This window comes from Pipistrellus kuhlii, unplaced genomic scaffold (assembly GCF_014108245.1).
Source record: "Pipistrellus kuhlii isolate mPipKuh1 unplaced genomic scaffold, mPipKuh1.p scaffold_m20_p_3, whole genome shotgun sequence".
Lineage (NCBI taxonomy): Eukaryota > Metazoa > Chordata > Mammalia > Chiroptera > Vespertilionidae > Pipistrellus > Pipistrellus kuhlii.
In genome coordinates, this window is record NW_023425529.1 from 92,864,226 (window position 1) to 92,890,076 (window position 25,851).

Consider the following 25,851-nt stretch of genomic DNA (forward strand, 5'->3'; position numbering starts at 1 on the left):
ACTTAACTACAGTTAAAACCAGTTTGGCTCAGTGAAAAGAGCGTCGGTTGTGGACTGAAAGGTCCCAGGTTCAATACTAGTCAAGGGCATGTACATTGGTTGCGGGCACATTCCCAGTGGGGGGTGTGCAGGAGGCAGCTGGTCGATGTTTCTCTCTCATCGACGTTTCTAGCTCTCTATCCCTCTCCCTTCCTCTCTCTGGAAAATCAATAAAATATATTTTTTTTTTTTAAAAAGAAAAGACTTAACTACAATAAGGGCATACACACAGTCCACAAAGGGGTGCAACCAACAGTGTCTACATCAGGCAACTGTGAGGCTGACCCATTGAACCATATAGGACACCCAGGCCCACAAAGCTACCCTACCAACTCAGGGAAGCAGTGAAAATGTGGAGACAAAGTAACAGATCACAAACAAAAGAAATGGAGGGGAAAAAATGACTGGATATAGCATTCAAAACCACGGTTATAAGGTTTTTCATGAATTTTCTAGAAAAGACCCATAAATTTAGCCAGACCTTTGAGGATATGAAAAAGGCCCAATTAGAAATTAAACATATATTCACTGAAATAAAAAAAATATTACGGTATACAAAAACCCAACAGTAGACTAGAGGAATGCAAGAATCAAGTTAAAGATTTGAAATACAAAGAAGCAAAATACACTCAACCGGAAAAGAAAAAAGAATTCAAAAAGTTGAAGATAGTGTAAGAAGCCTCTGGGACAACTTCAAGCATACCAACATCGGAATTATGAGGGTGCCAGGAGAGAGCAGATACTGGAAACCTATTTAAAGATATAATTACCAAAAACTTATCCCACCTAGTGAAAGAAGTAAACTTACAAGTCCAGGAAGCGCACAGAACCCCAAACAAAAGGAATTCAAAGAGGACCATACCAAGACACATCATAATTAAAATGCCTAGGGCAAAAGATAAAGAGAGAATATTACAAGCAGCAAGAGAAAAACAGTTAGTTACCTACAAGGGAGTACCCATACAATTGTTAACAGAAACTATGCAGGCCAGATGGGAGAGGCAAGAAATATTCAAAGTGATTAATAGCAAAAACCTACAACCAAAATTACTCTACCCAGAGCAAAGTTATCATTCAGATTGGAAGGTCATATAAAGAGCTTCACAGATAAGAAAAAGCTAAAGGAGTTAATCACCACCAAACCAGTATTATTTAGAATGCTGAAAGGTATTCTTTAAGAAAAGGAAGAAAAAAATAAAGATAAAAATTATGAACAACAAATACGTATCTATCAACAAGTGAATCTAAAAAATCAAGTGAATTAAAAATCTGATGAACAGAATTAACTGGTGAATGTAATAGGATCAAGGGCATAGAAAGGGAGTGGACTGATAATTTTCAGGGGGTAAAGGGTACAGGGATGCAGGAAGAGACTGGACCAAAATCATACACCTATGAATGAGGAAAGTGAGGTGAGGTAAGGGCAGAGGGTGTAATGGGGACCAGGTGGAGGGGAGCAATAGGGGGAAAAAGGAGAAACTTTTGCAATAATCTGAACAATGAAGAGTTATCAAATTAAAATCAACCAAAAAAAACCCATCAATCTGAAAAAATGACATGAATAGGTTTAAATACAAGAAGAAAAAAAGAAGAAGAAAAAAAACCAAGATGGCAGCATAGGGCAGACTCCACAACAAGTTTGAGTTTGGAACTGAAAAACAGGGGAAACATCACCCTGAGGCTCTGGACGGCTGGCTAAGGGGAGGCTCTACCATCTGGGAAGGAGAGAGAAGGTGTGCTGAACCTCAGGGACTGTGAAGGTGCGGAGAACTGTGCGCGCGAAAAGGCGGCTGCAGAGTTCACTGCTGGCTTGCCTGCGGAGTGCGGAGAGGACGGGCCGGGTTCGCTACCAGCTTACTCCCTGCGCATGGAGAGGGCAGACAGCTAATGGGAGGCTGGCTTTCTTGTTCGGGAGAAAAACAGAACCACCCTATTGCACTGATAGATGGCCCCAGACAGGGAGAAGCCAGATTGTTGGGCAGTGGGCGAGGGGATCTCTCGGAGGTGTGTGAAGCCAGCGGCCATTACTGCGGGACTCAGAAACCAGACCCTCATAGGGAGGGGCTGACTAAAGCTTGTCTGCACCACCAGAGACTACGCCCCATCCAAGCGGAGCACAGAGGCCCTTCCAGTGGCTAGCTTCCTCATTCCCTGCCAATAGGACTCTCCTAGGGAGGGGCAGACAGGAATCTAAAGCTTGTCTGCACCTATACCAAAGAGGTGCACGCGTCTGCAACCAATTGTGCGGGATTCAACAAAGCTTGTCTGTGCTACCCAGAGACTCCATCCCATTCAAGTGGAATACATAAACCCTCCTAGCTAAGACACTTCTGATCCTCATAGCCAATTGGCTTGGAGATCAACGCTTCCCAGTGATACCAACAACAAGCAAGGCTTAACAACAAGACTGCACACACAGCCCACAAAGGGCTACACCAAGACTGTCCACCTCAGGTAACTGGGAGGCTGACCCACTGAACCATAGGACACCTTAGCACACAAAGCCACCCTACCAACTCAGGGAAGCTGTGAAAATGCCGAGACAAGGAAATAGAGCACAAACAAAAGAAATGGAGGAAAAGAGACTGGGTATAGAGTTCAAAACCATACTTATAAGGTTTTTCAAGAATTTCCTAGAAAAGGTCAATAAGACCTATGAGGAGATGAAAAGGGATCAACAAGAACTAATAAGGGATCAACAAGAAATAAAGAATACATTGTCTGAAATAAAAAATATTATAGAGAGTCCTAAAAATAGAATGGAAGATCGCAAGAATCAAGTCAAACATTTGGAACACAAAGAGCCAAAGGACACTCCTCCGCAGAAGCAAGAAGACAAGAGAATCCAGAAAGTTGAACATAATGAAGAAACCTCTGGGACAACTTCAAGCGAACCAACATCAGAATTATGAGGGTCCCAGAAGATGAGACAGAGCAAGATATCGAAAACATACTGAAAGAAATAGTGACAGAAAACTTCCCCCACCTGGTGAAAGAATTAGACTTACAAGTCCAGGAAGCGCACAGAACCCCAAACAAAAGGAATCCAAAGAGGACCACACCAAGACACATCATAATTAAAATCCCAAGAGCAAAAGACAAAGAGAGAATATTAAAAGCAGCAAGAGCAAAGCAGGTAGTTACCTATAAAGGAGCAACCATATGATTGTCAGCTGATTTCTCAACAGAAACCATGCAGGCCAGATGGGAATGGCAAGAAATATTCAAGGTAATGAATAGCAAGAACCTACAGCCAAAGATAATCTATCCAGCAAAGCTATCACTCAGATTCGAAGGTCAGATAAAGAGCTTCACTAATAAAAAAAAGCTAAAGGAGTTCATCACCACCAAACCAGAATTATATGAATTGCTGAAGGGGGTTCTTTCGGAAGAGAAAGTAAATAAAGATAAAAACTATGAACAACAAATACGTAACTATCAACAAGTGAATCTAAAAACCAAGGGAATTAAAAAAAATCTGATAAACAATATTAACTGGTGAATATAATAGAATCAGAGGTATGGAAGGGGAGTGAACTAACGATTCTCGGAGAAAAGGGGAGAAGGGGGAGTGGGAAGAGACTGAACATAAACTGTGCACCTATGGATGAGGACAATGGGGGTGGGGAAAGGGCAGAGGGTGGGATGGGAACCTGGTGGAGGGGCGCAATGGAGGGGAGGGGGGATGAGGAACATTTGTAATAATCTGAACAATAAAGATTTATTTAAAGAAGAAGAAGAAGAAGGAGGAGGAGGAGGAGGAGGAGGAGGAGGAGGAGAAGAAGAAAGGGAGGGAGGGAGGGAGGGAGGGAGGGAGGGAGGGAGGGAGGAAGGAAAGAGGGATATGGCCTGGCCAGTGTGGCTCAATGGTTGAGCATCAACCTACAGACCAGGAGGTCACCATTCAATTCCTGGTCTGGGAACATGCACGGGTTGCAGGCTCCATCCCCAGTGTAGGGTATGCAGGAGACAGCCAATCAATGATTCTCTTTAATCACTTGTGTTTCTTTCTATTTTTCTCTCCCTCTCCCTTACTATAAATAAATAAATAAACAAATATAAAAATATGTTAAAAAATAAAAAATAAAAATAAAAAAGGGTATATGGAGTAGCAGCAACCCACAAAATAATAAACCTTTATAAAGCCTTTAGTAAAAATCAGAAAGTTGGCGAGATTCCAAAACAATGTGAATCTAATTTGTTAGTTCTCTTAAAGACTGAAGTGTGTATGTCCTATAAAAGCCTAATATGCAAATAGACCAAACTGTGGAATGACCGGTCCCTATGACGCACACTGACACCAGGGGTCAGACTCTCAATGCAGGAACTGCCACTAGCCCACAGGTGCAAGGCCAACCAAGGCAGGTGACAGCAGGGGCCCACTGATGGCCCCGTTGGTTGCCCCACAGATAGGCCCTGATGGCTGGCCAGGCCTAGGGACTCTACCCGTGCATGAATTTCATGCATGAGGCCTCTAGTATCAAAATATTAATGTTAACAATTTAATCTTCCTAGTAGTTGTCTTTCAGAGGTAAGATTCTCAATTGCTTGTTTCCTTCACCTCCAGTGCCTAAAGTTTTCTATAATGAGCATAAACTACCATTTAAAATACCGTATTTTTTGGACCATAAGACGCACTTTTTTCCTCCCAGAAGTGGGGGGGAAAAGTCCCTGCGTCTTATGGTCCAAATATAGCCTACACATATACTTTAAAAAAAAAGTTTTTTTACTTGCCCGGCTCTGTGTGGTCTCTGTGTGCTTGCCCGGCTCTAAAATGGTTCTAAATGCTGCTGTTTACTTTACAGGGTTGATTACATGTGTTTATGACTGTGATGTTGGGTTTTAATGCACATAAAATATTTTAGGACACTATTTGTTTCAGAATCTTTTTTTCTTCATTTCCCTTCTCTAAAAACTGGTGCGTCTTATGGTCCGGAGCGTCTTATGGTCCGAAAAATATGGCAATGATAATAAGCAATTATAAAATTATAAATGTTACCCTTCTATGTTGGTTGAAGTTTTAATGAGGATGATTATAGTGCCAGTGGTCTGGTCAGAAAACCTCTAGAGCAGCAAATTTAAACCGGTGTACAACAAAAAAAAATTTTTAATATATTTTTATTGATTTCATAGAAGGAGAGAGATAGAAACATCATTGATGAGAGAGAATCATTGATAAGCTGCCTCCTGCATGCCCCACACTGGGACTGAGCCTAAAACTCAGTCATATGGCTCTCACCAGGAATCGAACCATGATCTCCTGGTTCATAGGTCAATCAATGCTCAACCACTGAGCCATGCCAGCTGAGCCCACAGATTTTTTAAAACATGCAACAGCTGACTAGTTTAGTCAGGGGCATTAACCTTTTTTCCCTTAGATTGTCAAACAAAAAATGAGGCCTGACTGATGTGGCTTAGTAGTTGAGCATCAACTTGTGGGCCAGGAGGTCATAGTTCGATTCCTGGTCAGGGCTCATGCCCAGGTTGTAGGGGTGTGTGCTGGAGGTAACAGATAAATGATTCTCTCTCATCACTGAGGTTTCTATCTCTCTCTCCCTCTCCCTTCCTCTTTCTGAAATCAATAAAAAACATATGAAAAAAAGAAAACAGGTGCTTAACGAATCTTTTAAAAAAATACTGAGATGTTTTACATTCTCTTTTTTGCCTTAGTTTTCCAAGTCAAATGTGTGTCACAGACTCAGCCAGGATTTCAACTCAGACAATCCCCATTTCCAGGGCTCAGGCCAGCACTGAACAGTGTAGGCCTACAGGCATTGACTGTGTCCCCTAAGCCACTGACATATACGTATACCAAAGCCAGCAGGCTAGGGCTTCCCAGTATACTTCTGTGTGAATTTATTATCAATTACATCATTCTCCCTTTAGTCTAACCTACTATGTACGACTTCCAGGGAGTTGTACACCTTTAATGAAGTATACTTATGTACCTTGATGGAGAAGTTTCTGATTGGCATCAGTGGAGGGACTGGTAGACACCTTTGCAGGAACACCTGTGGAGGATTTCTTGAGAAGAAAAGTACCAAGATGAGTGGAACCATCTTTTTTATTTTATTTTATTTTATTGATTTTAGAGATGCATCGATTGTTTGTATCTGGCACCCTGACTGGGGCTGGAGATTGAACTTGCAACCCCAATATATGCCCTTGACAGGGAATCAAACCTGTGACCCTTCTGTGCAAGGGCCAATGTTCTAAATTAGCAACACTAGCCAGGGCCAAAAGAATTTTTTAAAGTATGTCTTGTAGGCAAGATATACACTGAATGGCCAGATTTTTATGATCTCTGAATGCATAATAATAATCTGGCCACTCAGTGTGTGTGTGTGTGTGTGTGTGTGTGTGTGTGTGTGTGTGTGTGTTAGAGGCCCGATACATGAATCGTGCATGGATGTAGCCTGGCCTTGGGAAGGGGACATTGGCAGTTGGCCAGCCTGCCTGCTGGTCGAACTGGTTGAGGGGACAATTGCAAATAAGCATTTTATTATATAGGATATACACTAAGTAGCCAGATTATTATGCATTCAGAGATCATAATAATCTGACCACTCAGTGTAGTTGGATCTTGCTTTTTTATTCAGGATGACAATCTCTCCTTTGGATTGGAGTGCTTAATCCCTCTACAGTGAGTATAATTATTAATATGATTTTATTTAGGTCTGCCATTTCTATTTATCTCATCTGGTTTTTGTTCTTTTGTCCCTCCTTCCCTGTTTCCTTTCATATTAATCAATTTTTTAAAATTCCATTTTAATCTCTCAGTTGACGAGTTCTTTGCCTTCAAATTATATCTTAGTGATTGCTCTAAAGACTGTGACATACATCTTTAACTTATCACAATCCATTTGAATGTTTATTTATATTGTCAGGAGAAAAAAGGGAACTTGCAACAAAATAATTCCACTTAATCCCTATCCATATTGTCCTATCCTGTATCTGTATATAACAAGCCCATTAGTAGTGTTATTTTTGCTTTAAATACTAATATACCATTTAAAAAATTAATAGAAAGTAAAGAATAAATTAGTCTTTTATATTTATTGATATCTACCATTCCTAGTGCTCTTCATTCCTGCTTATATATCCTTAGTACTTCTCTTAGTGTACTCATTACTAGTATATTTTCTCTGAATTCTTCTGACACATTTTCATTTAATTTTTTGGATTATATATCTTTTAAAAATATTTTTTATTGGTTTCAGAGAGGAAGGGAGAGGAAGAGAGACATAGAAACATCAACAATGAGAGAGAATTATTGGTCTGCTGCCTCCTGCACGCCCTACACTGGGGATCAAGCCCACAACCCAGGCATATGCCCTGACTAGGAATCGAATTATGACCTCCTGGTTACTAGATGGATGCTCAACCACTGGCCAGGCATGTAGGTATATTTTTTAAGTTTTTTAAATTCTGGTTTCCTCTTTGGAAAGCACATAAAATTTACCACCTTAATCATTTAAAAACAGATATTTTAAGTCTTTATGCTAAAGTCAACCTCTGGTGCCATCAGAAGTTAGTTTCTATTGACTATCTTATTTCCTGAGTAAGGGTTTCACTTCTCAATTTATTTTGCTTGTTAAAAACTGGACACTGTAATCCTGGCTGAGTAGCTCAGCTGCGGGTTCAATTCCCAAGGTTGGGGCCAGTATAGGAGGCAACTAATTATTGTTTGTCAAATAGATGTTTCGTTTCTCCTTTCCCCGTCTCTTAAGTCAATAAAAACATATTCTCAGATGAGGATTTAAAAAACACAAAACATATAAAACAACACTGTGGATAATACATCATAGCAACATTTCATTCTGCGTGGGTTCTGAGGTTGACAATTTTGTTACCACAGGCAGTAACCTGGCTGGTTCCAAATCACAGCACATAGGAACTGATATCTCTGCTCTTTCTTATGGTATATATACCGAAGCCAGTAGGTGGTGATCTCTCTTATAATGAGTCATAAGCAAAGGCTCTAAGGAGAGCTGAGAATTAGTTTTTCTGTAATTTTCTTGCTCGTAGGGATTCCTTCCCCTTTCACCACTAATTTCCAGATGCTCTGACCTCTAAAACTTTTAGCCCCTAAGGGCTTTACTATAATATGTACCATCTACACTGCACATGGTTTAAAAACTCAGTAAAAGCTCATAAGTCTGGCCCCATATTGCTCTTCTATCAAGGATATATTTCTTTCTGGCCCATGCCTGCTTTCTGATTGAGCATCCTGCCTGTCTACACACATATTCAGTTCAACTTGATTTGAGCTTCATGCCTTCTGTAATTTTTTCACCGCTTAGATTTCCCGTTTACATTCCCAGCTGCCTAAACTCATATCAGTAAGGCTGAGGTTTTTCTCCCTCTCCCAGTCCCATTTTTTGTAGCTATGGGAATTAGACCTCTAAAATCCGAGTTAGAAAGTCACAAGTTCCCAATTTTTACCATTTCCCATTAATTTTTGGTGATTAAACATCTCCTGTGGTGTCTATTTATGGACACTTTCCAGTGTCTTTAAGTATTTAATTTTTAAAATATAGTTTTTTTAATGGTTATAGAATGAGGGTTCCCACCACCCACTAACTTCTCTATCAATAGTGGAAACACCTAACATAGAGTTTAACTGGTGAATGAGAAAGAGTCCAGAATCAATCAGGCATTAAAAGGAAGGGTCTTAGGCTCAGATTATCTCTGAGTCCTCGATGCTTAACACAGTGAATGGGCACCTAATAGGTGTTCAGTAAAACACATGCTGAAAGATGACTGCAAACATGACTTGGGTTTACTTTTAGTTCACCAGTCATTTACTACTCAACCTTGAGGCAAAACTAACTTGCATGAAACAATGAGAGAACAAAATTCTCGGACAGTAAAAAATTGAAACAATCTCATAGTCTAAAAAAAAAAAAAAGAAAGAAAAACTTGTTAAATTATGGCAGATAGTAAACTACCATATGACATACAAAACATTTTAGAATAATGCTTTTATTGGTATGAAGAAATGCTCTGTTTGTTAATTTGAGGGGAAAGAATTCAAGTTACAAAATAAGAAACAGCCAGATCTGGATTTGATTTCTAGTTCCACTACTTAGTACCTACACTATTCACCTTGTGCAAATTAACCTATGATCCGCTTTGTTTACCTGTAAAATACTGACAATGGTAGACCCTTTTTCATGGGCTTGTGATATCCATATAATATTGTTCAAAAATTATTGTCACTTATACAGTAAATAGTTGTAAAATGTTAAGTAGTCATAAAAATTATGTTAAAATTAAAAGTTAATTTTATATTTATGGTAACAGTATGAAGATTATGTTTTTACTTTGTTTTTTTGTGTTTTAATGTTTTTTGTTTTGTCCTTAGAGAGCTGTTTAAATATATATATTGAGTAGGTGATAAGTGATATGATGCCTAGTATTTGTTTTTAAAATATCCTGGAGCCCTAGCTAGTTTGGCTCAATGGATAAAGCATCAGCCTGTGGACTGAAGGGTCCCAGATTCGATTCAGGTCAAGGGCACATGCCTGTGTTGCAACCTCCATCCCAAGTAGGGGCCGTGCAGGAGGCAGCAGATCAATGATTCTCATCATCATTGATGTTTCTATCTCCCTCTCTCTTCCTCTCTGAAATCAATAAAAATATATTCAATAAAATATTCTGGACATTATATTTGAATTAAATGTTTATTTTAAAAATGACTCCGGCACATGAAAAAAGAAAGGAAGAATAGCGACCATTGTTGAAGCTAATTAATGGATATATGGGCCTTTTACTATGCTGCTTCTCTCTCTCTCTCTCTCTCTCTCTCTCTCTCTCTCTCTCTCTCTCTCACACACACACACACACACACACACACACACACACACACGTAGGGCAACAGTGATTACCTCCAAATAGTGGGCTGATGGATAATCCTATCTAATAAAGAGCTAATATGCTAATTAGACTGAACAACAGAACGACTGTCCAGACGACCTTCTGAACAACCTTCCGGACAAAGCCAGGGCCACAAGGGTTGGCCGAGGCTGCGAGGGGCTGTGAGGGCTGCGAGGGCCAGCCAAGACTGCAATGGCCAGTCGAGGCAGCCCAGGCGGCAAGGGCCAAGTCCCTTGCACGAATTTTGTGTATTGGGCCTCTAGTTTTACTGTAAGAAACTATCTTAGTTTTATAAATGGGGGGTAGGGGAATTTCTCCTTCCTTTCTTTCAATCCTCATGGGTCAGACTGAGCTGCTTCTAGCTTTAGCTCTGCACTCCACTCCACTTGCTGTACAGCTCTGGGTCTCAGTAATTCACCTATGAAAAGAGCTGGGTGGGCAAGGTAATTACTAAGGCTCTGTGTAGACCTACAACAGTTGCTTGGATGGTACCGATAAAAACAGGAATTGAGAAAAGGGAGAATTCAGCTTGGTCTGCAATGAGTAGCTGGAGAAGGTCAAAGGATGAGTCATGGAAGAAGCAGGCCTTGAGTGGGTGGAATGTGGCTGGGCTAGGGGGAGTAAATTCCAGGTGAGGTAACAGCATGAGTGAAACCAGGGTGGGAGAAAGCTACACAGTTGGATGGCAGTTGGTGTGTAAAGGGATTGACACAGCTGGAGCTGGTGGGCAGACTAGTCTTGAGAGAAAAAAATGAAGTCTGATAAGTAAGTGGAGATCAGATGATAGGAGGGAAAGAGCAGTGGTCTAGTTTGAAGAAAAGTTCACTGAAGAAACACTAGGTCAGGGAGACTACTAAAAGAATCCCGGTATACAGGTTATTAGCATTGAAAAGACAGATTTGAAAGCTACTTAGGAGGAAAAAAGAGCAGTTTTGGGGGAAAGCACTCAACATACTGACTAAAGTAGAGACCGAAGTGAAAGACAAATCTAAGAGGTCTCAACTTTTTTTTTTAGGAACTACTCTTAGCCTTTCATGAAAGGACAGAAATGTGAAAAAAGAGTAAATGGAAAGACAAGGGAGCACACACCCTTCATGCCACAGGAGAGATTTCTGAACCTACCAGTAAAATTCTGAAAAAAGGCCAAAGCCTTTGCAACCTTGAAACCCCTTTGTCTGAGGGATCTCAGAAACTTTAGCCCAAAAGGAATGGATAAAAATATGGCAGATTGTAAACAAGCATATCAAGATTTACTAACAGATCCCCAGCTACAGATTGGGACCTCTTGTGCTAATATTTCCAGCCCAAAACACCAGCAATACAGTGGGAATGCAAAATAGCATTCATTTCAAGTCAAATGAAGCCTTTCGCAAGGAATAGGGTATGAGAGGCGACAGGCATGCATTAGCCTGAAGCCTGCTCTAACTCACTGGTGGTTAATGGCTGGCACAGAGGCTGATCCACTCCAGTATGCTTGGCCACATTCTTAGGCTTACTAGATACCAAATGCCACTAGCTTTACAATGACACTCTGCTGAATAAAAGCTTTTATAAACCGCATGAAGTGTGGTTCAATTTACATTTGCATGTTTATTTGTTGGATGGGGAAATTCTATCACTGTTAATCATTTACTTTTGTACAAAACAACCTTTATTTGTGCCATATAATTAATAATTCTTCTAATGTCATAACTGACCAAATACATGTCAAAACCACGAGGGCAGCCCTGGCCCGTGTGACTCGGTGGTTGGAGCGGATTCCATTCTCCATCAGGGCATATACCCAGGTTTTGGGTTTGATCTCTAGTCCTCAATGCGTATGATCCATGTTTCTATCTCACATTAGTGTTTCTCTCTCTCTCTCTACTTCCCATCCCTCTTTGTTAGCATGTAGCTATTGTTATAATTAAGAATACAAAACAAACCACCAAAATGCTAAGGCAGCCTACTGAATATGAGAAAATATTTGCAAATCATATATCTGATAAGAGGTTAAATCCCAAATATATAACATACTAATACAACTCAGCCCAAAAAACTCCAATTAAAAAATGGGCAGAGGATCCGAATAGGCATTTTTCCAAAGAAGACATGTAGATGGCCAACATGCACGTAAGAAAATGTTCAATATCACCAATCATTAGGGAAATAAAAATCAAAACCACAATGAGATACCACCTCACACCTCTTAGAAGGCACATTATAAAAAAGACAAGAAACAAGTATTGGCAAGGATGTGGAGAAAAGGGAACCTTCATGCACTGTTGGTGGGAATGTAAATCAGTGCTGCCACTATGGAAAACAGTGTGGAGGGTCCTCTAAAAATTAAAAAAAAAAAAAGAATTACTTTACTAGCCTGCATGGCTCAGTGGTTGAGGTGTGAACCAGGAAGTCACAGTTCAATTCCTAGACAGGGCACATGCCCAGGTTGCAGGCTCAATCTCTGGTGGGGGATGAGCAGGAGGCACCCAATCAATGATTCTCTCTCATCATTCATATTTCTATTTCTCTCTCCCACTCCCTTCCTCTCTGAAATCAGTAAAAATATATATATATTAAAAAAAAGAATTATCTTATGATCCAACAATTCTACTTGTGTATATTTATCTGAAGAAAAATGAAAATACCAACTTGAAAAAGAAACCTGTATCCCCATGTTCATTGCAGCATTATTTACAACAGCCAAGATATAAAAGCAATCTAAGTTTTACACACACACAGAAATATTATCTATACTAATAAAAGGGCAATATGCTAATTAGACTGGACATCTTCCGGTGACCTTCCGGACATCCTTCTGGACAAAGCCACAGTGGTGGGGTCAAGGCAAAGGCAGTTAGGGGCAATCATGATGGCATGGGAGAGCAGTTAGGGGGATCAGGCTGGCAGGGGAGAACATTTAGGGGCAATCAGGCTAGCAGAGAGGTTAGGGGCGATCAGGCAAGCAGGCAGAGGATGTTAGGGGTGATCAGGCCAGCAGGGGAGCAGTTAGGGGCATCAGGCAGGCAGAGACAGTTAGGGGCGATCAGGCCAGCAGGGAAGCAGTTAGGAGAAATCAGGCAGGCAAGTACAATAGGTGAGGTTAGGAGCCAGCGGTCCCAGATTGTGAGAGGGTGCAGGCCAGGCTGAGGGACACCCCTTTCCCCTCAATCACCCCCATGTATGAATTTTGTGCACCGGGACTTTAGTTCAGGCATAAAAGAGAATGAAATCTTGCACTTGCGGGGAGAGAACCAAGATGACGACCTAGGTAAGCGCCTAAACTGCCGCCTCGCACAACAATTTCAAAATAACAACTAAAAGACAGAACAGACATCATCCAAAACCAAAGGAAAACTGGCTGAGCAGGAAATCTACAACTAGAAAGAAGGAGAGAGGCTCACGGATCAGATCGGGAGCCACAAAGTGCTGAGGGAGGGAGACTCTCGCGCAGAGAAGAAGAGCAGCCAGTGCCAGGCTGGCGGGAGGGGAAAGGAAGCCCCTGACTGCATTGAACCCCAGTTCTAAATGCACTGAACCCCAGCCCCAGCCGAAATCCCATGGACCCAGGCTCATACGGGCAGAGTCTGGACTGTAAAGAAAGGCACCCAGAGATTCAGAGACTGGGAGACACGGGGGAGCCAGGAGCCACAGCGCACAAGTGAGTACGCGCAGAGAGGTTTGACTGCAGAGGTTGCTGGGCCTCTCCATACCAGAAGGAGTCCAAAGCTCCTAACTGCACTGAATCCCCAGTTATGACTGCACTGAGCACTGAAACCAGTTCAGGGAGAGCCCCTTAGGCACCCATGCTCTTACAAGGGGAATCTAGACTGTCAGGCGGAAATTCAGGGGATCCATGGAAGGCAGAGGTGTGAGGCGCGCACACAAGGGCAGGGCTGATGGGAAGCCAAGACTGTCAGCTCAGTGCTGAGACTCTGCCCCATCCAAGCTGAGCTCAGAGGCTTTTGCAATTTTGCAAGTCTGATCCTATAAGACTGTCTCCAATACAGAAGGTATCCTGGTGTAGACACAGCTGATACATCCAATAGGCCTGGAGGTCAATTCCTCCCAGTGATACCAACAACAATCAAGACTTAGCTACAACAAGGCTGTACACACAGTACACGAAGGGGAGCACCAAGAGTGTAAACCTCAGGTAACTGGGGAGGCTGACCCACTGAACCATATAGGACACCAAGCACACAAAGCCACCCTACCAACTCAGGGAAGCAGTGAAAATGCCGAGACAAGGAAAGAGATCTCAAACAAAAGAAATGGAGAACAAAAGACTGGATATAGAGTTCAAAATCACGGTTATAAGGTTTTTCAAGAATTTCCTAGAAAAGGACAATAAATTTAACAAGACCCTCGAAGATATGAAAAAGGAACAACTAGATATTAAACATACACTTACTGAAATAACAAATATTATACAGAGACCCAACAGCCAACTAGAGGAATGCAAGAATCAAGTCAAAGATTTGGAATACAAAGAGGCAAAGGACACTTCTCTGGAGAAGCAAGCAGACAAGAGAATCCAGAAAGTTGAAGATAGTGTAAGGAGCCTCTGGGACAACTTCAAACATACCAACATCAGAATTATGGGGGTCCCAGAAGAAGAGAGAGAGTAAGATACTGAAAACCTATTTGAAGAAATAATGTCAGAAAACTTCCCCCACCTAATGAAAGAAATAGACTTACAAGTCAAGGAAGAGCACAGAACCCCAAATAAAAGGAATCCAAAGAGGACCACACCAAGGCACATCATAATTAAAATGCCAAGGACAAAAGACAAAGAGAGAATCTTACAAGCAGCAAGGAAAAACAGTTAGCTACCTATAAGGGAGCACCCATAGACTATGAGCTAATTTTTCAACAGAAACTATGCAGGCCAGACGGGAAAGGCAAGAAATATTCAAAATGATGAATAGCAAGAACCTACAACCAAGATTACTCTACCCAGCAAAGTTATGATTCAGAATTGAAGGTCAGATAAAGAGCTTCACAGATAGGTAAAAGCTAAAGGAGGTAATCACCACCAAACCAGTATTAATGAAATGCTGAAAGGCATTCTTTAAGAACAGGAAGAAGAAGAAAAAGGTAAAGATAAAAATTATGATAAAAAAAAATACACATATATCAACAAGTGAATCTAAAAGTCAAGTGAATTAAAAATATGAGGAACAGAATAAATTGGTGAATATAACAGAATCAGGGGCAAAGAAAGGGAGTGGATTGATAATCATTGGGGAAAAGGTGTGGGAGGTGCAGAAAGAGACTGGACTAAAATCGTACACCTTTGGATGAGGACAATGGGGGGGAGTTAAGGGCAGAGGGTGGGGTAGGAACCAGGTGGAAGGGAACTATGAGGGGGAAAAGGAGAAACAATTGTAATAATGTAAGCAATAAAGATTTATTCAATTAAAAAAAAAGATCTTGCCACTTGCAACAACATGGATGGACCCTGTGGGCATTATGCTAAGAGAAATAAGTCAAACAGAAAAAGACAAATACCATATGATCTTAAAACAACCAAAATATTGCCCTGCCCAGTGTTGCTCAATGATTAGAGCATCTGCCCTCCATGGAAGGGTGCAGGTCCAATCCCCAGTCTTGGTTGGGGTGCATGTGGGAGGCAACCAATTAATGTTGTCTATTTACATTGATGTTTCTTTCTCTCTCTCCTTTGTTCCCTTCCAGTCTCTAAAAAAATAAAAATAAAAATAAATAAATCATTGGGGAAAATATCCTTGGGTGAGGATTAACAAACAAAAAATCTTTAAAAAATTTTTAAACCTAAACTCACAGATACATAGAACAGATTATTGATTACTAGAGGCATGGGGGAGAGGGTGGAAGAAATGAGTGAAGGGGACAAAAGGTACAAACCTGCAATTAAAAATGAAAGTAAGTAATGGGGATATAACTAATTACATACAGTGAGGTGACTGTAATTAACAATATTGCATTGTATATTTAAAAGTTGCTAAGAAAGATCTTAAAAGTTTTTATCACAAGTAAAAAATGTGTAACTGTGTGGTAATAGATGTTAACCAAACTTGCCATAGTGATCATTTCACAATATACACAAATATCGAATCATTGTTTTACACACGACATTAATATAATATTGTATGTCAATTATACCTGAATTTTAAAAAAAGAATACAGAACTGACAAAAAACTTGTTTGCTTTGCACCAGTAATAGTATGCACTGTTGGCTGACTTGGAAATACAAGTGCAATTTAATAATTTTAAAAAGAAACTTGGTGATACCAATAAAAACTGTAAAAAATGTTCTCATAGTTGCCCTAGGAATTTAATTGTAGGAAATTAATAATATCCATGAAGAGTTATGCAGAAGGTTGTTCATTACCAGTGTTAAATTAATTAATTGACGAGGTCATCAGACTGAGGTAGTTCTAACGCCTCAGCAGCCCATGAAGGCAAACTCAAACCTAAGCCTATAAGTGCTGCAAAGTTAAAACACCAAAACCTAAGGACAATCAATCAAAAAAGTCTCTCCCCAGCCAGACTTGTGGTTCCAAGTTTAATACCATCCTATGAGCCAGAAGGTCACAGTATGATTCACAGTATGCACATGCCTGGGTTATGGGCTCGATTCCCAGTACGGAGCACACAGAAGGCAGCCCAGCCAATTGATTATTCTCTCTCATCAATGATGATTCTATCTCCCACTACTTCTGTCTCTCCCTAGCTCCAGTGGGTAAAACACTCATTCTAGTACCACTTCCAGTTAGGTGCTGCCCAATTCAAATCAATTTTGGCTCAAAATCTTAAAATTCTCAATATGCCTCAGTTTTCCTTTTAACATCAGTTATTTGCAATAAAGCATAGAGCATCTATTTGAATATGAAATAAAATGCAGATGTTAAAAATGAAAATAGAGCAGAAACCGGTTTGGCTCAGTAGATAGAGCATCAGCCTGCAGCCTCAAGGGTTCAGGTTCAATTCCGGTCAAGGGCATGTGCTTTGGTTCCACATGTCCGGTAGGGGGTGTGCAAGAAGCAGCTGATCGATGATTCTCTCTCATCGACGTTTCTAACTCTCTATCCCTCTCTCTTCCTCTTTGTAAAAAATCAATAAAATACTTTTTTTTTTAAATGAAAATAGAGAAAATTAAAAATGATTGTGGAGTAAGTGGATGGTACACACACATGCTCTTAGAACCAAACTGGAATTACAACTAAAATACAAAACATCCTGAATAATCAACTGAAGACTACTAGCTGGAGAGAACCCTGAAAACCAAAGACAGAAAGCGAAGATCACATACAGACTGGTAGGAGGAGCTAGGGCTGGACAGGCTCCCATAGACAGAAGGTTAAGTTTCAGAGAGATATCTCAGCTAGTGAGGTCTGGGGTCTAATCCTCAGGCTGTCCCCCTCCCCCAAGCAGAGAGCACCAGAACTGAGAGAGGTATCCAAATAACAAAATAACACCTGGCTGTGGAAAACAGCAGGGTTCCTATCTGCCAGGGAGACTGAATACTCTTAAAAGAGTCAACATACAAATTCCATGCGTGGCCACCCAGGCCAATTCACCTCTTGTTCTGGCAGGTGGAAGGGCAGAGTAGATTGAATCTGTGTAAGCAGAAACCAGGGTAGGGGGCTCTGTGGTTAGAACGTAGAAGGAAGATACCCCAGTTTCCTGCCTGAGTCACTCCCTCACACTGTGGAGGTCATCTTTGTCACACAGACATTTGTTGTCTAGGTGGCTTTGCAGGGGGAAAGACGCTCCACCCACCTTATTGGAAAACCACCAGGCCCCACAGTGTGGAATTTCCAAGGCCCATTAAGAGACTGAGAATAAGAGTTAGCTTCTAGGCAGAAACAATTGCCCCATCCCTGTTGGCAAAACTCTTGTCACACCTTTGGATGATTGCCAGAGGGCTACTCAATACTGAGTCCAATCAATCTGCAGGGAGGCCTTAAGTCTTTCCTGATCTAATTAGTCCAAGACAATGTTTGACACTGTTTTGCAGTAGAGATTGAGAGGTGCAGCAAATCTACCTAATACATAGTCACAAACCCAATTAGGCATCCAAAATAAGGAGATAAAACAAAAAAACAAACCAAAACAAAACAAAACAAAAACAAGAGAATTCTCCAGAAGGAAAGATAAATGAAATGAAGATAAAAAATTTATCTGACCTAGAGTTCAGAATGATGGTAAAGATGCTCAACAGCATGAGAAAAGATATAGTAAATATTTAATAGAACGACATAGTACAAATAAAGACCACATTAGAAGGAACACACAACAGATTATGTAAAGCTGAGGATCAGATCAGTGAATTAGAAGACAGGGTAGAAAAAAAATTATTCAATCAGAAAACAAAAAACAAAAAAGAACTAAAAAAGAGGAGGACAGCATCTTTATACGCATGTGGCGGACCTTCCTACATGCCATGCACATGTTTAAAAAAAAAAAATGCTTTTCCCAAGTGGCAGCCCTAACTTTAAAATAATTTTTCATGAAAATTTTCAGCTGAAAATATTCAAGAACCCCCAAATTGTAATATATTTATTTTTATAATATTCGATGCAAATTGATTTTTTTAATTAAATTCGAAATATTGGGGATGGTGTCCATTTTGGACACATGGCAGTGAACTGGATAAGGGCGCAAGGGATAGAAAATGTGTTTGAGGAAATAATGGCAGAAAACTCCCCCAACTTGGTGAAGGAAAAAGTCAGCCAAGTTCAGGAGGCACAGAGAGTCCCAAGAAAGAGGAACACAAACAGGCCAACACCCAGACACATCAGAATTAAAATGCCAAAAATTAAAAACAAAGAGATAATCTGAAAGGCAGCACGTGAAAACAAAACTGTTACCTGTAAAGAAGCTCCTATAAGGCTGTCATTTGATCTCTCATCAGAAACTCTACCAGCAAGAAGGGAATGGCATGAAGTATTCAAAATTGTGGAGAGCAAGGGTTTGAAACCAAGATTACTATATCCAGCAAGGCCATCATTCAAAATAGACAGTGAAATAAGCTTTCAAGATAAAAATAAGGCTAAAGGAGTTCATCACCATCAAGCCAGCATTACAAGAGATGCTGTAATGAGAAGAACTAGAGAGAAAAACCTAGGCATACAGAATTAAAATGACAATAAATAAGCACCTATCAATAAACTTAAATGCAAATAGATTAAATGCTCCCATCAAAAGACAAAAGGTAGCTGAATGGATATAAAAACATGACCACACTACCGTGTTTCCCCGAAAATAAGACATCCACCGAAAATAAGACCTACTTACATGTTTCCTTCTGAGTGAAATATAAGGCATCCCCCCAAAAATAAGGCCCCCCACCTAGGCTAACCATGAGAGATTTGGTCCACTGATTCTGAAAGAAATGGAGTCACAAGAAATTCACCAGGAAATTCAAGAATTGGATTGTTATGATGATGTTCCAGAAGATGATGACATGATTGTCATTGAATAAATGAGTAAATTCTCGATACTGTAGGATTCACAGTTTGTCTGGTTTGTGTTGACAACTACCGTACTACTGTACCATATACAGGTAATAAATTTCCTATATTTTCATTTAACAATAAATGTGTACCGTATTCTTCTTCATGGAAAAATAAGACATCCCCTAAAAATAAGACCTAGTGCATCTTTGGAAGCAAAAATTAATATAAGACACTGTCTTATTTTCGGGGAAACAGGGTATATGCTGGCTACAAGACACCACCACAGAACAAAAGACTGACCCAGGATGAGAATGAAAGGGATGGGGAAAAATTTTTCATGCAAATGGAAATGAAAAAATGTGATAGGGTAGTAATACTCATACCTGACAAAATAGACTTCAAAATGAAGGCCATCACAAGAGACAACCAAGGTCATTACATAATACTAAAGGGATCGATCCAACAAGAGGATATAATGCAGATAAACACATATGCACCCAATATGGGAGCACCGAAATATAAAAAACTTCTAGATGACTTTTAGGGAAAGATCAACAGCAATATAGTCATGGTAGGGATTTTAACACCCCTGACCTCACTGCATAGATCTTCCAGATAAAAAATTAACAAGGAAACAGTGACTCTAAAGGACACAGTGGATCAGATGAACTTAATTGACATTTATAGAATATTTCATCCCAAAGCTGCAGAATATACAACCTTCTCAAGTGCTCATGGGTCATTCACAAAGATAGACCACATGTTAGGACACTCAACAAGTACAAGATTTAAATCATATCAAGCATCTTCTCAGATCACAGTGGAGTGAAATTAGAAATCAACTACAATAAAAATGCCCCAAAATATTCAAATACATGGAGGCTAAATAGCATGTTATTAAAAAATGAAGGGGTTACCAATGAGATCAAGAAAAAACTTTAAAAATTACTGGACAAATGAAAACACACAACAATCCCAAATCACTGGGACACAGCAAAATCAGTCCTGAGAGGAAGTTCATAGCACTACAGAACTACTTAAAAATAATAATAAAATTAATAATAAATTATTTAACCCTACAACTTAAAGAACTAGAAATAGAACAACAAGAAAAGCCCAGAGTAAGTGGAAAGAAGGCAATAATAAAGATTAGAGCTGAAATAAAGGACATAGAGACTAAAAAAAGAAGAGCAAAAGATCAGTGAAACCAATAACTGGTTTCTTTAAAGGTAAACAAGATTGATGAACCATTAACCACAGCCATCAAAAAATAAAGAGAAGACCCAAATAAATAAAATCAGAAACAAAGTTGGAGAAGAAACCACTGACACCACAGAAATACAAAGGATTGTAAGAAAATGCTATAAACAACTACCGTATATGCGAACAATCTGGACAGTGCAGATGAAATGGACAAATTCCTAGAAAAATACAATCTCCAAAAACTGAATCAGGAAAAATCAGAAACTTTAATAGGCCAATAACAACTGAAATAGAAACAGTAATTAAAAAAAAATAAAACAAAACAAAACAAAAAACCAACTTCCAGCAAACAAAAGCCCTGGTCCAGATGGCTTCACAGGGGGGTTTTAACAAACATTTAAAGAACTAATACCTATACTCCTCAAACTATCCCCAAAAAATCCAAGACAAAGGAACACTTCCAAGCTCTTTTTATAAGGTTAGCATTATCCTAATTCTAAAACCAGATAAAGACACTGCAAAGAACAAAGACATTAAAATCTTCAACAAAATATTAGCAAATCAGATCCAACAATCCTATATAATAAAGAGCTAATATGCTAATTAGACCAAACAGAACGACTGTCCAGTCATTCAAATGACCGTCCGGACAAACCTCTAAACGAAGCCAGGGCTGTGAGGGCCGAGCCCCTTGCACGAATTTCATGCATCGGATCTCTAGTATATTAAAAAGATCATAAACAAACAAACAAAAAAATATCATAAACCATGACCAAGTGGTATTTATTCCAGGCATGCAAGGCTGGTACAATATTCACAAATCAATAAACATGATATATCACATAAACTGAAAGACAAAAATCACATGATCATATCAAACGATGCAGAAAAAGCATTTGACAAAATCCAACACCCAGTTTTGATAAAAACTCTCATCAAAGTGGGAATGGGGAGAGTATACATCAACATGATAAAGGCTATATATGATAAACCTACACTCAACATCATACTCAATGGGCAAAAACTAAAACCATTTCCCCTCAGAACAGGAACAAGACAGGGATGTCTGCTTTCACTACTCTAATTCAACACTAGGGGCCCAGTGCAAGAATTTGTGAACCTCAAAAAAAAACTATGGGCCGTGAGGTTACAGTGTGTCTCTGCCCATCCTCCGTGCCCCCACCCGGCCCCTCCCACTACAGCCGCGGTTCCATCTGCCTTGAGCCCTGCTCCCGCAACTGCCACTCAAATGCACTGACAGCACGTGCCCCGCTCTCACCTGCTGATGGTGCAGAGTGATTGAGACTGGCACCAGCAGTAGGTGCAAGTGGGTCTGACACTGTCAGTGGATGTGAGCAGCATCTGCTGCCCCTATAGGCCCTCAGGAGCAGGAGGAGGTGGAGAAGCCCTCAGGGGTGATTAGGGCCAACAGCCACTGCTCACACCTACTGACAGTACCCAGTGATTGGGACTACTGCTGGGTGCCCTCTGTGGGTGCAAGCAGGGCTGGTGCCAGTGGTGGGTTTGAGTGGCAGCTCCAGTGACAGCAGTGGGTGTGAACAGTGCCATCGCTGGTAGCAGGAGGGTGGTACACGGGAGCAATAAATTTTCAGTAACCACCAGAGGCTTGCCCCGATGATAGCAACCGGCACTCCATCTTGGTCTGGCATTCCCATTCACTTGTTCCACCATCCCACCACAGTCAATCTGTTCCATTCATGCCCCTGGTTGTCAGCGCACATCATAGCGACTGATTGTTCTGTCGTTCGGTCTATTTGCAAATTAGCCTTTTATTATATAGGACAGTAAGGGATGTCCTAGCCACAACAATCAGACAAGAATAAAAGGAATCCATATGGGAAAGGAAGAAGTAAAACTCTCAGATGACATGATACTGTACATAGAAAACCCTAAAGACTTCATTAAAAAATTACTAGATTTAATAAAGGAATCTGACAATGTTGCAGGATACAAAATTAATACCGAAAAATGGATGGTCGTTTTTTACAGCAACTAGAGGCCCAATGCACAAAATTTGTGCAAGCATAGGCCCTTGCAGCCCTCTGCCACCACCCTCTGTGGGGTGATTGATCACTAAGCTTCCTCCCCCCATTTATCTCACTGCAGAGAGTGGTGGCAGCTGGGCTGCCTCACAACCCAATCCCTGCCTGCTCGTTGTTCCAGAAGGTCATTCCAGAAAGTCATTCTGCTGTCCAGACTAATTAACATATTAGCTCTTTGTTATATAGGATAATGATTTCTCAGAAAGAGAAACCAAACAAGCAATCCCATTTGCATTACACCAAAAAAAGTTAAGATACTTAGGAATAAACTTAAAAAGGAAGTAAAAGACTTGTACGCAGAAAACTACAGGACATTGAAAAAAGAGATAGTGGAATACATAAACAATTGGAAGAATATACTGTGTTCATGGATTGATAGAATTCAACATCATTAAAATGCCCATACTACCCAAGGCAATCTACAAATTCAATGCAATCTCTATTAAAATACCAAAAGCATATTTCACAGATTTAGAATACTATAAAAATTTATATGGAACCAAAAAAGACCCTAAATAACTGCAGCAATCTTGAGAAAGAAGAACAAAGTTGGAGGGATCACAATACCAGATATCACACTATACTACAGAGCCAGTATAATTCAAGCAGCCTGGTACTGGCACAAGAACAGGCACATAGTTCAATGGAACAAAACAGAGACCCAGAAATTGACCCAAGCTATTATGCTCAATAAATATTTGACAAAAGAGGCGAGAGCATACAATGGATTCAAGGTGGTCTCTTCAATAAATGGTGTTGGGAAAATTGGTTAGATACATGCAAAAAAAAATGAAACTAGACCACCAACTTACACCATTCACAAGAATAAACTCAAGATGTAAAAATTACTTAAATTTAAATGTAAGTCAGGAAAGCATAAAAATCCTAGAAGAAAGCCTAGGCAACAAAATCTCAGACATCTCTCATAGCAATATGTTTAAGGATATATCTACTAGGGCAGAGATTCTCAAGCTTTTTAATGCCTCGACCCTTTAATACAATTCCTCATGTTGTGGTGACTCCCAACAATAAAATTATTTTTGTTGCTACTTCATAACTGTAGTTTTGCTACTGTTAATGAATCGTAATGTAAATATCTTTGTTTTCCGATGGTCTTAAGTTCTTCAGCAGCGGTTCTCAACCTGTGGGTCGTGACTTCATAACTGTAATTTTGCTGCTGTTAATGAATCGTAATGTAAATATGGACTTAGGCTCTACAGCAGGGTTAAGAAGCGCTAGCAGCCAAAACCGGTTTGGCTCAGTGGTAGAGCATCGGTCTGCGGACTGAAAGGTCCCAAGTTCGATTCCAGTCAAGGGCATGTGCATTGGTTGCGGGCACATCCCCAGTGGAGGGTGTGCAAGAGGCAGCTGGTGGATGTTTCTATCTCATTGACGTTTCTAGCTCTCTATCCCTCTTTCCACCTCTCCATAAAAAAATCAATAAAATATATTTTTTTAAAAAATAAATAAATAAATAAATAAATAAAGAAGCGCTAGCAGGGTCACCTAAGACCATGGAAAATAGATATTTACATTACGATTCACTAACAGTAGCAAAATTACAGTTATGAAGTAGCAACGAAAATCATTTTATAGTTGGGGGTCACTACAACATGAGGAACTGTATTAAAGGGTCGCGGCATTAGAAAGTTTGAGAACCACTGTACTAGAGCAAAGGAAACTAAGGAGAAAATAAACAAATGGAATTACAAAAAAAGAAAAAGCAGCAAAAGAAAGCATCAACAAAACCAAAATGGAGCCCAATGTATGGGAAAACATATTTGACAATGATACATCTGATAAAGAGTTAATAGACAAAATATATAAGGAACTCATACAACTTACCAAAAGGAAGACAAACAATCCAATTAAAAATGATTAAAGGACCTAAATAGACACTTCTCCAAAGTGAACATATAGATGGGCAAGAGACATATGAAAAAAATGCTCAAAGTCCCTGATCATTAGAGAGATGCAAATTAAAATGACTAAGAGGTGACACCTCACACCAGTTAGAATGCCTAACATCAACAAATCAACAAATGACAAGTGCTGGTGAGAACTGTGGAGAAAAGGGAACCCTAGTGCACTGCTGGTGGGAATGCAGACTGGGGCATCCATTATGGAAAACAGTATGAAGTTTCCTCAAATAATTAAATATGGAACTGCCATCTGACCCAGTGATCCCACTTCTAGGAATATATACTAAGAAATCCAAAACATCAATCAGAAAGAATGTATGAACCTCTACGTTCATAGCAGCACAATTTACAATAGCTAAGATTTGGAAACAACCCATGTGCCTATCAGTAAACATGTGGATGTAAAAGCTGTAGTACTTTTATACCATGGAATACTATGCAGCGTTAAAAAAAAAAAGAATCTCACCCTAACTGGTTTGGTTCAGTGGATAGAGCCTCAGCCTGCGGCCTCAAGGGTCCCAGGTTCAATTCCAGTCAAGGGCATGTACCTTGGTTGTAGGCACATCCCCAGTAGGGGGTGTGCAGGAGACAGCTGATTGATGTTTCTCATCGATGTTTCTAACTCTCTCTCTTCTTCTCTGTAAAAAAATCAATAAAATATATATTTTTTTTTTAAAGAAAAAAAAAAAAGAATATCTTATCCTTTGAGATTCCATGGAGGGACTTGGAGAATATCATGCTAAATTAAATAAATCCATCACTTGATCTCACTCATATGTGGACTCTAATTAACAAAATAATGAATGGGTGGATTCAGAGACACAGAAGCATAGAACAGAGTGTGGAATCTTGGAGAAAAGGGAGGGTGGGGGGGCGTGTGGGTGGGAGGTAATCAACCAAAGACCTGGTATACCTATTTGCATGGACACAGACAATAGGGTAGTGAAGGCCTGGGGGGAGAGGGGGAAAGAAGGTTAGTGGGGTCAGGTTAGTGGGGTCAATGGGGGAGAAAGAGGAACATATGTAATATTTTCAACAATAAAGATTAAAAATATATATATATATACTTCGCCCTGGCTGGGTAGCTTTGTTGGTTAGAGCTTAGACCCCCATATATGTAGGTTTAATCCCCAGTCAGGGCACAGACAAGAACCAATGAATGCATACATAAGTGGAACAATAAATAGATGTTTGTGTGTCTCCTCTCCCTGACCACCCTTCCTCCCTCTGACCTTTCCCTTTATAAAAAAAAAAAAAAAAAAAAAAAAAAAAAAAATCAATAAAACTATTTTTTAATGAAAATATTTATAACAAAATGT

At 40.0% G+C, this 25,851-nt stretch overlaps 1 protein-coding gene across 5 annotated transcripts in view; it reads right to left on the reverse strand.

Moving 5' to 3' along the window:
* LATS2 (large tumor suppressor kinase 2) overlaps positions 1–25,851 on the reverse strand; it is a 111,700-nt gene that overhangs the window by 48,431 nt on the left and 37,418 nt on the right. Inside the window, exon 2 of one of the 5 annotated variants that reach the window (XM_036455527.2) lies at positions 5,988–6,063. The exons of the other annotated variants lie outside the window; for them this stretch is intronic. Coding sequence (XP_036311420.1) covers positions 5,988–6,014 — 27 coding nt within the window. The 5' untranslated portion in view covers positions 6,015–6,063. The remainder of the gene's footprint in view (positions 1–5,987; positions 6,064–25,851) is intronic. 5 annotated transcript variants of the gene reach the window in all.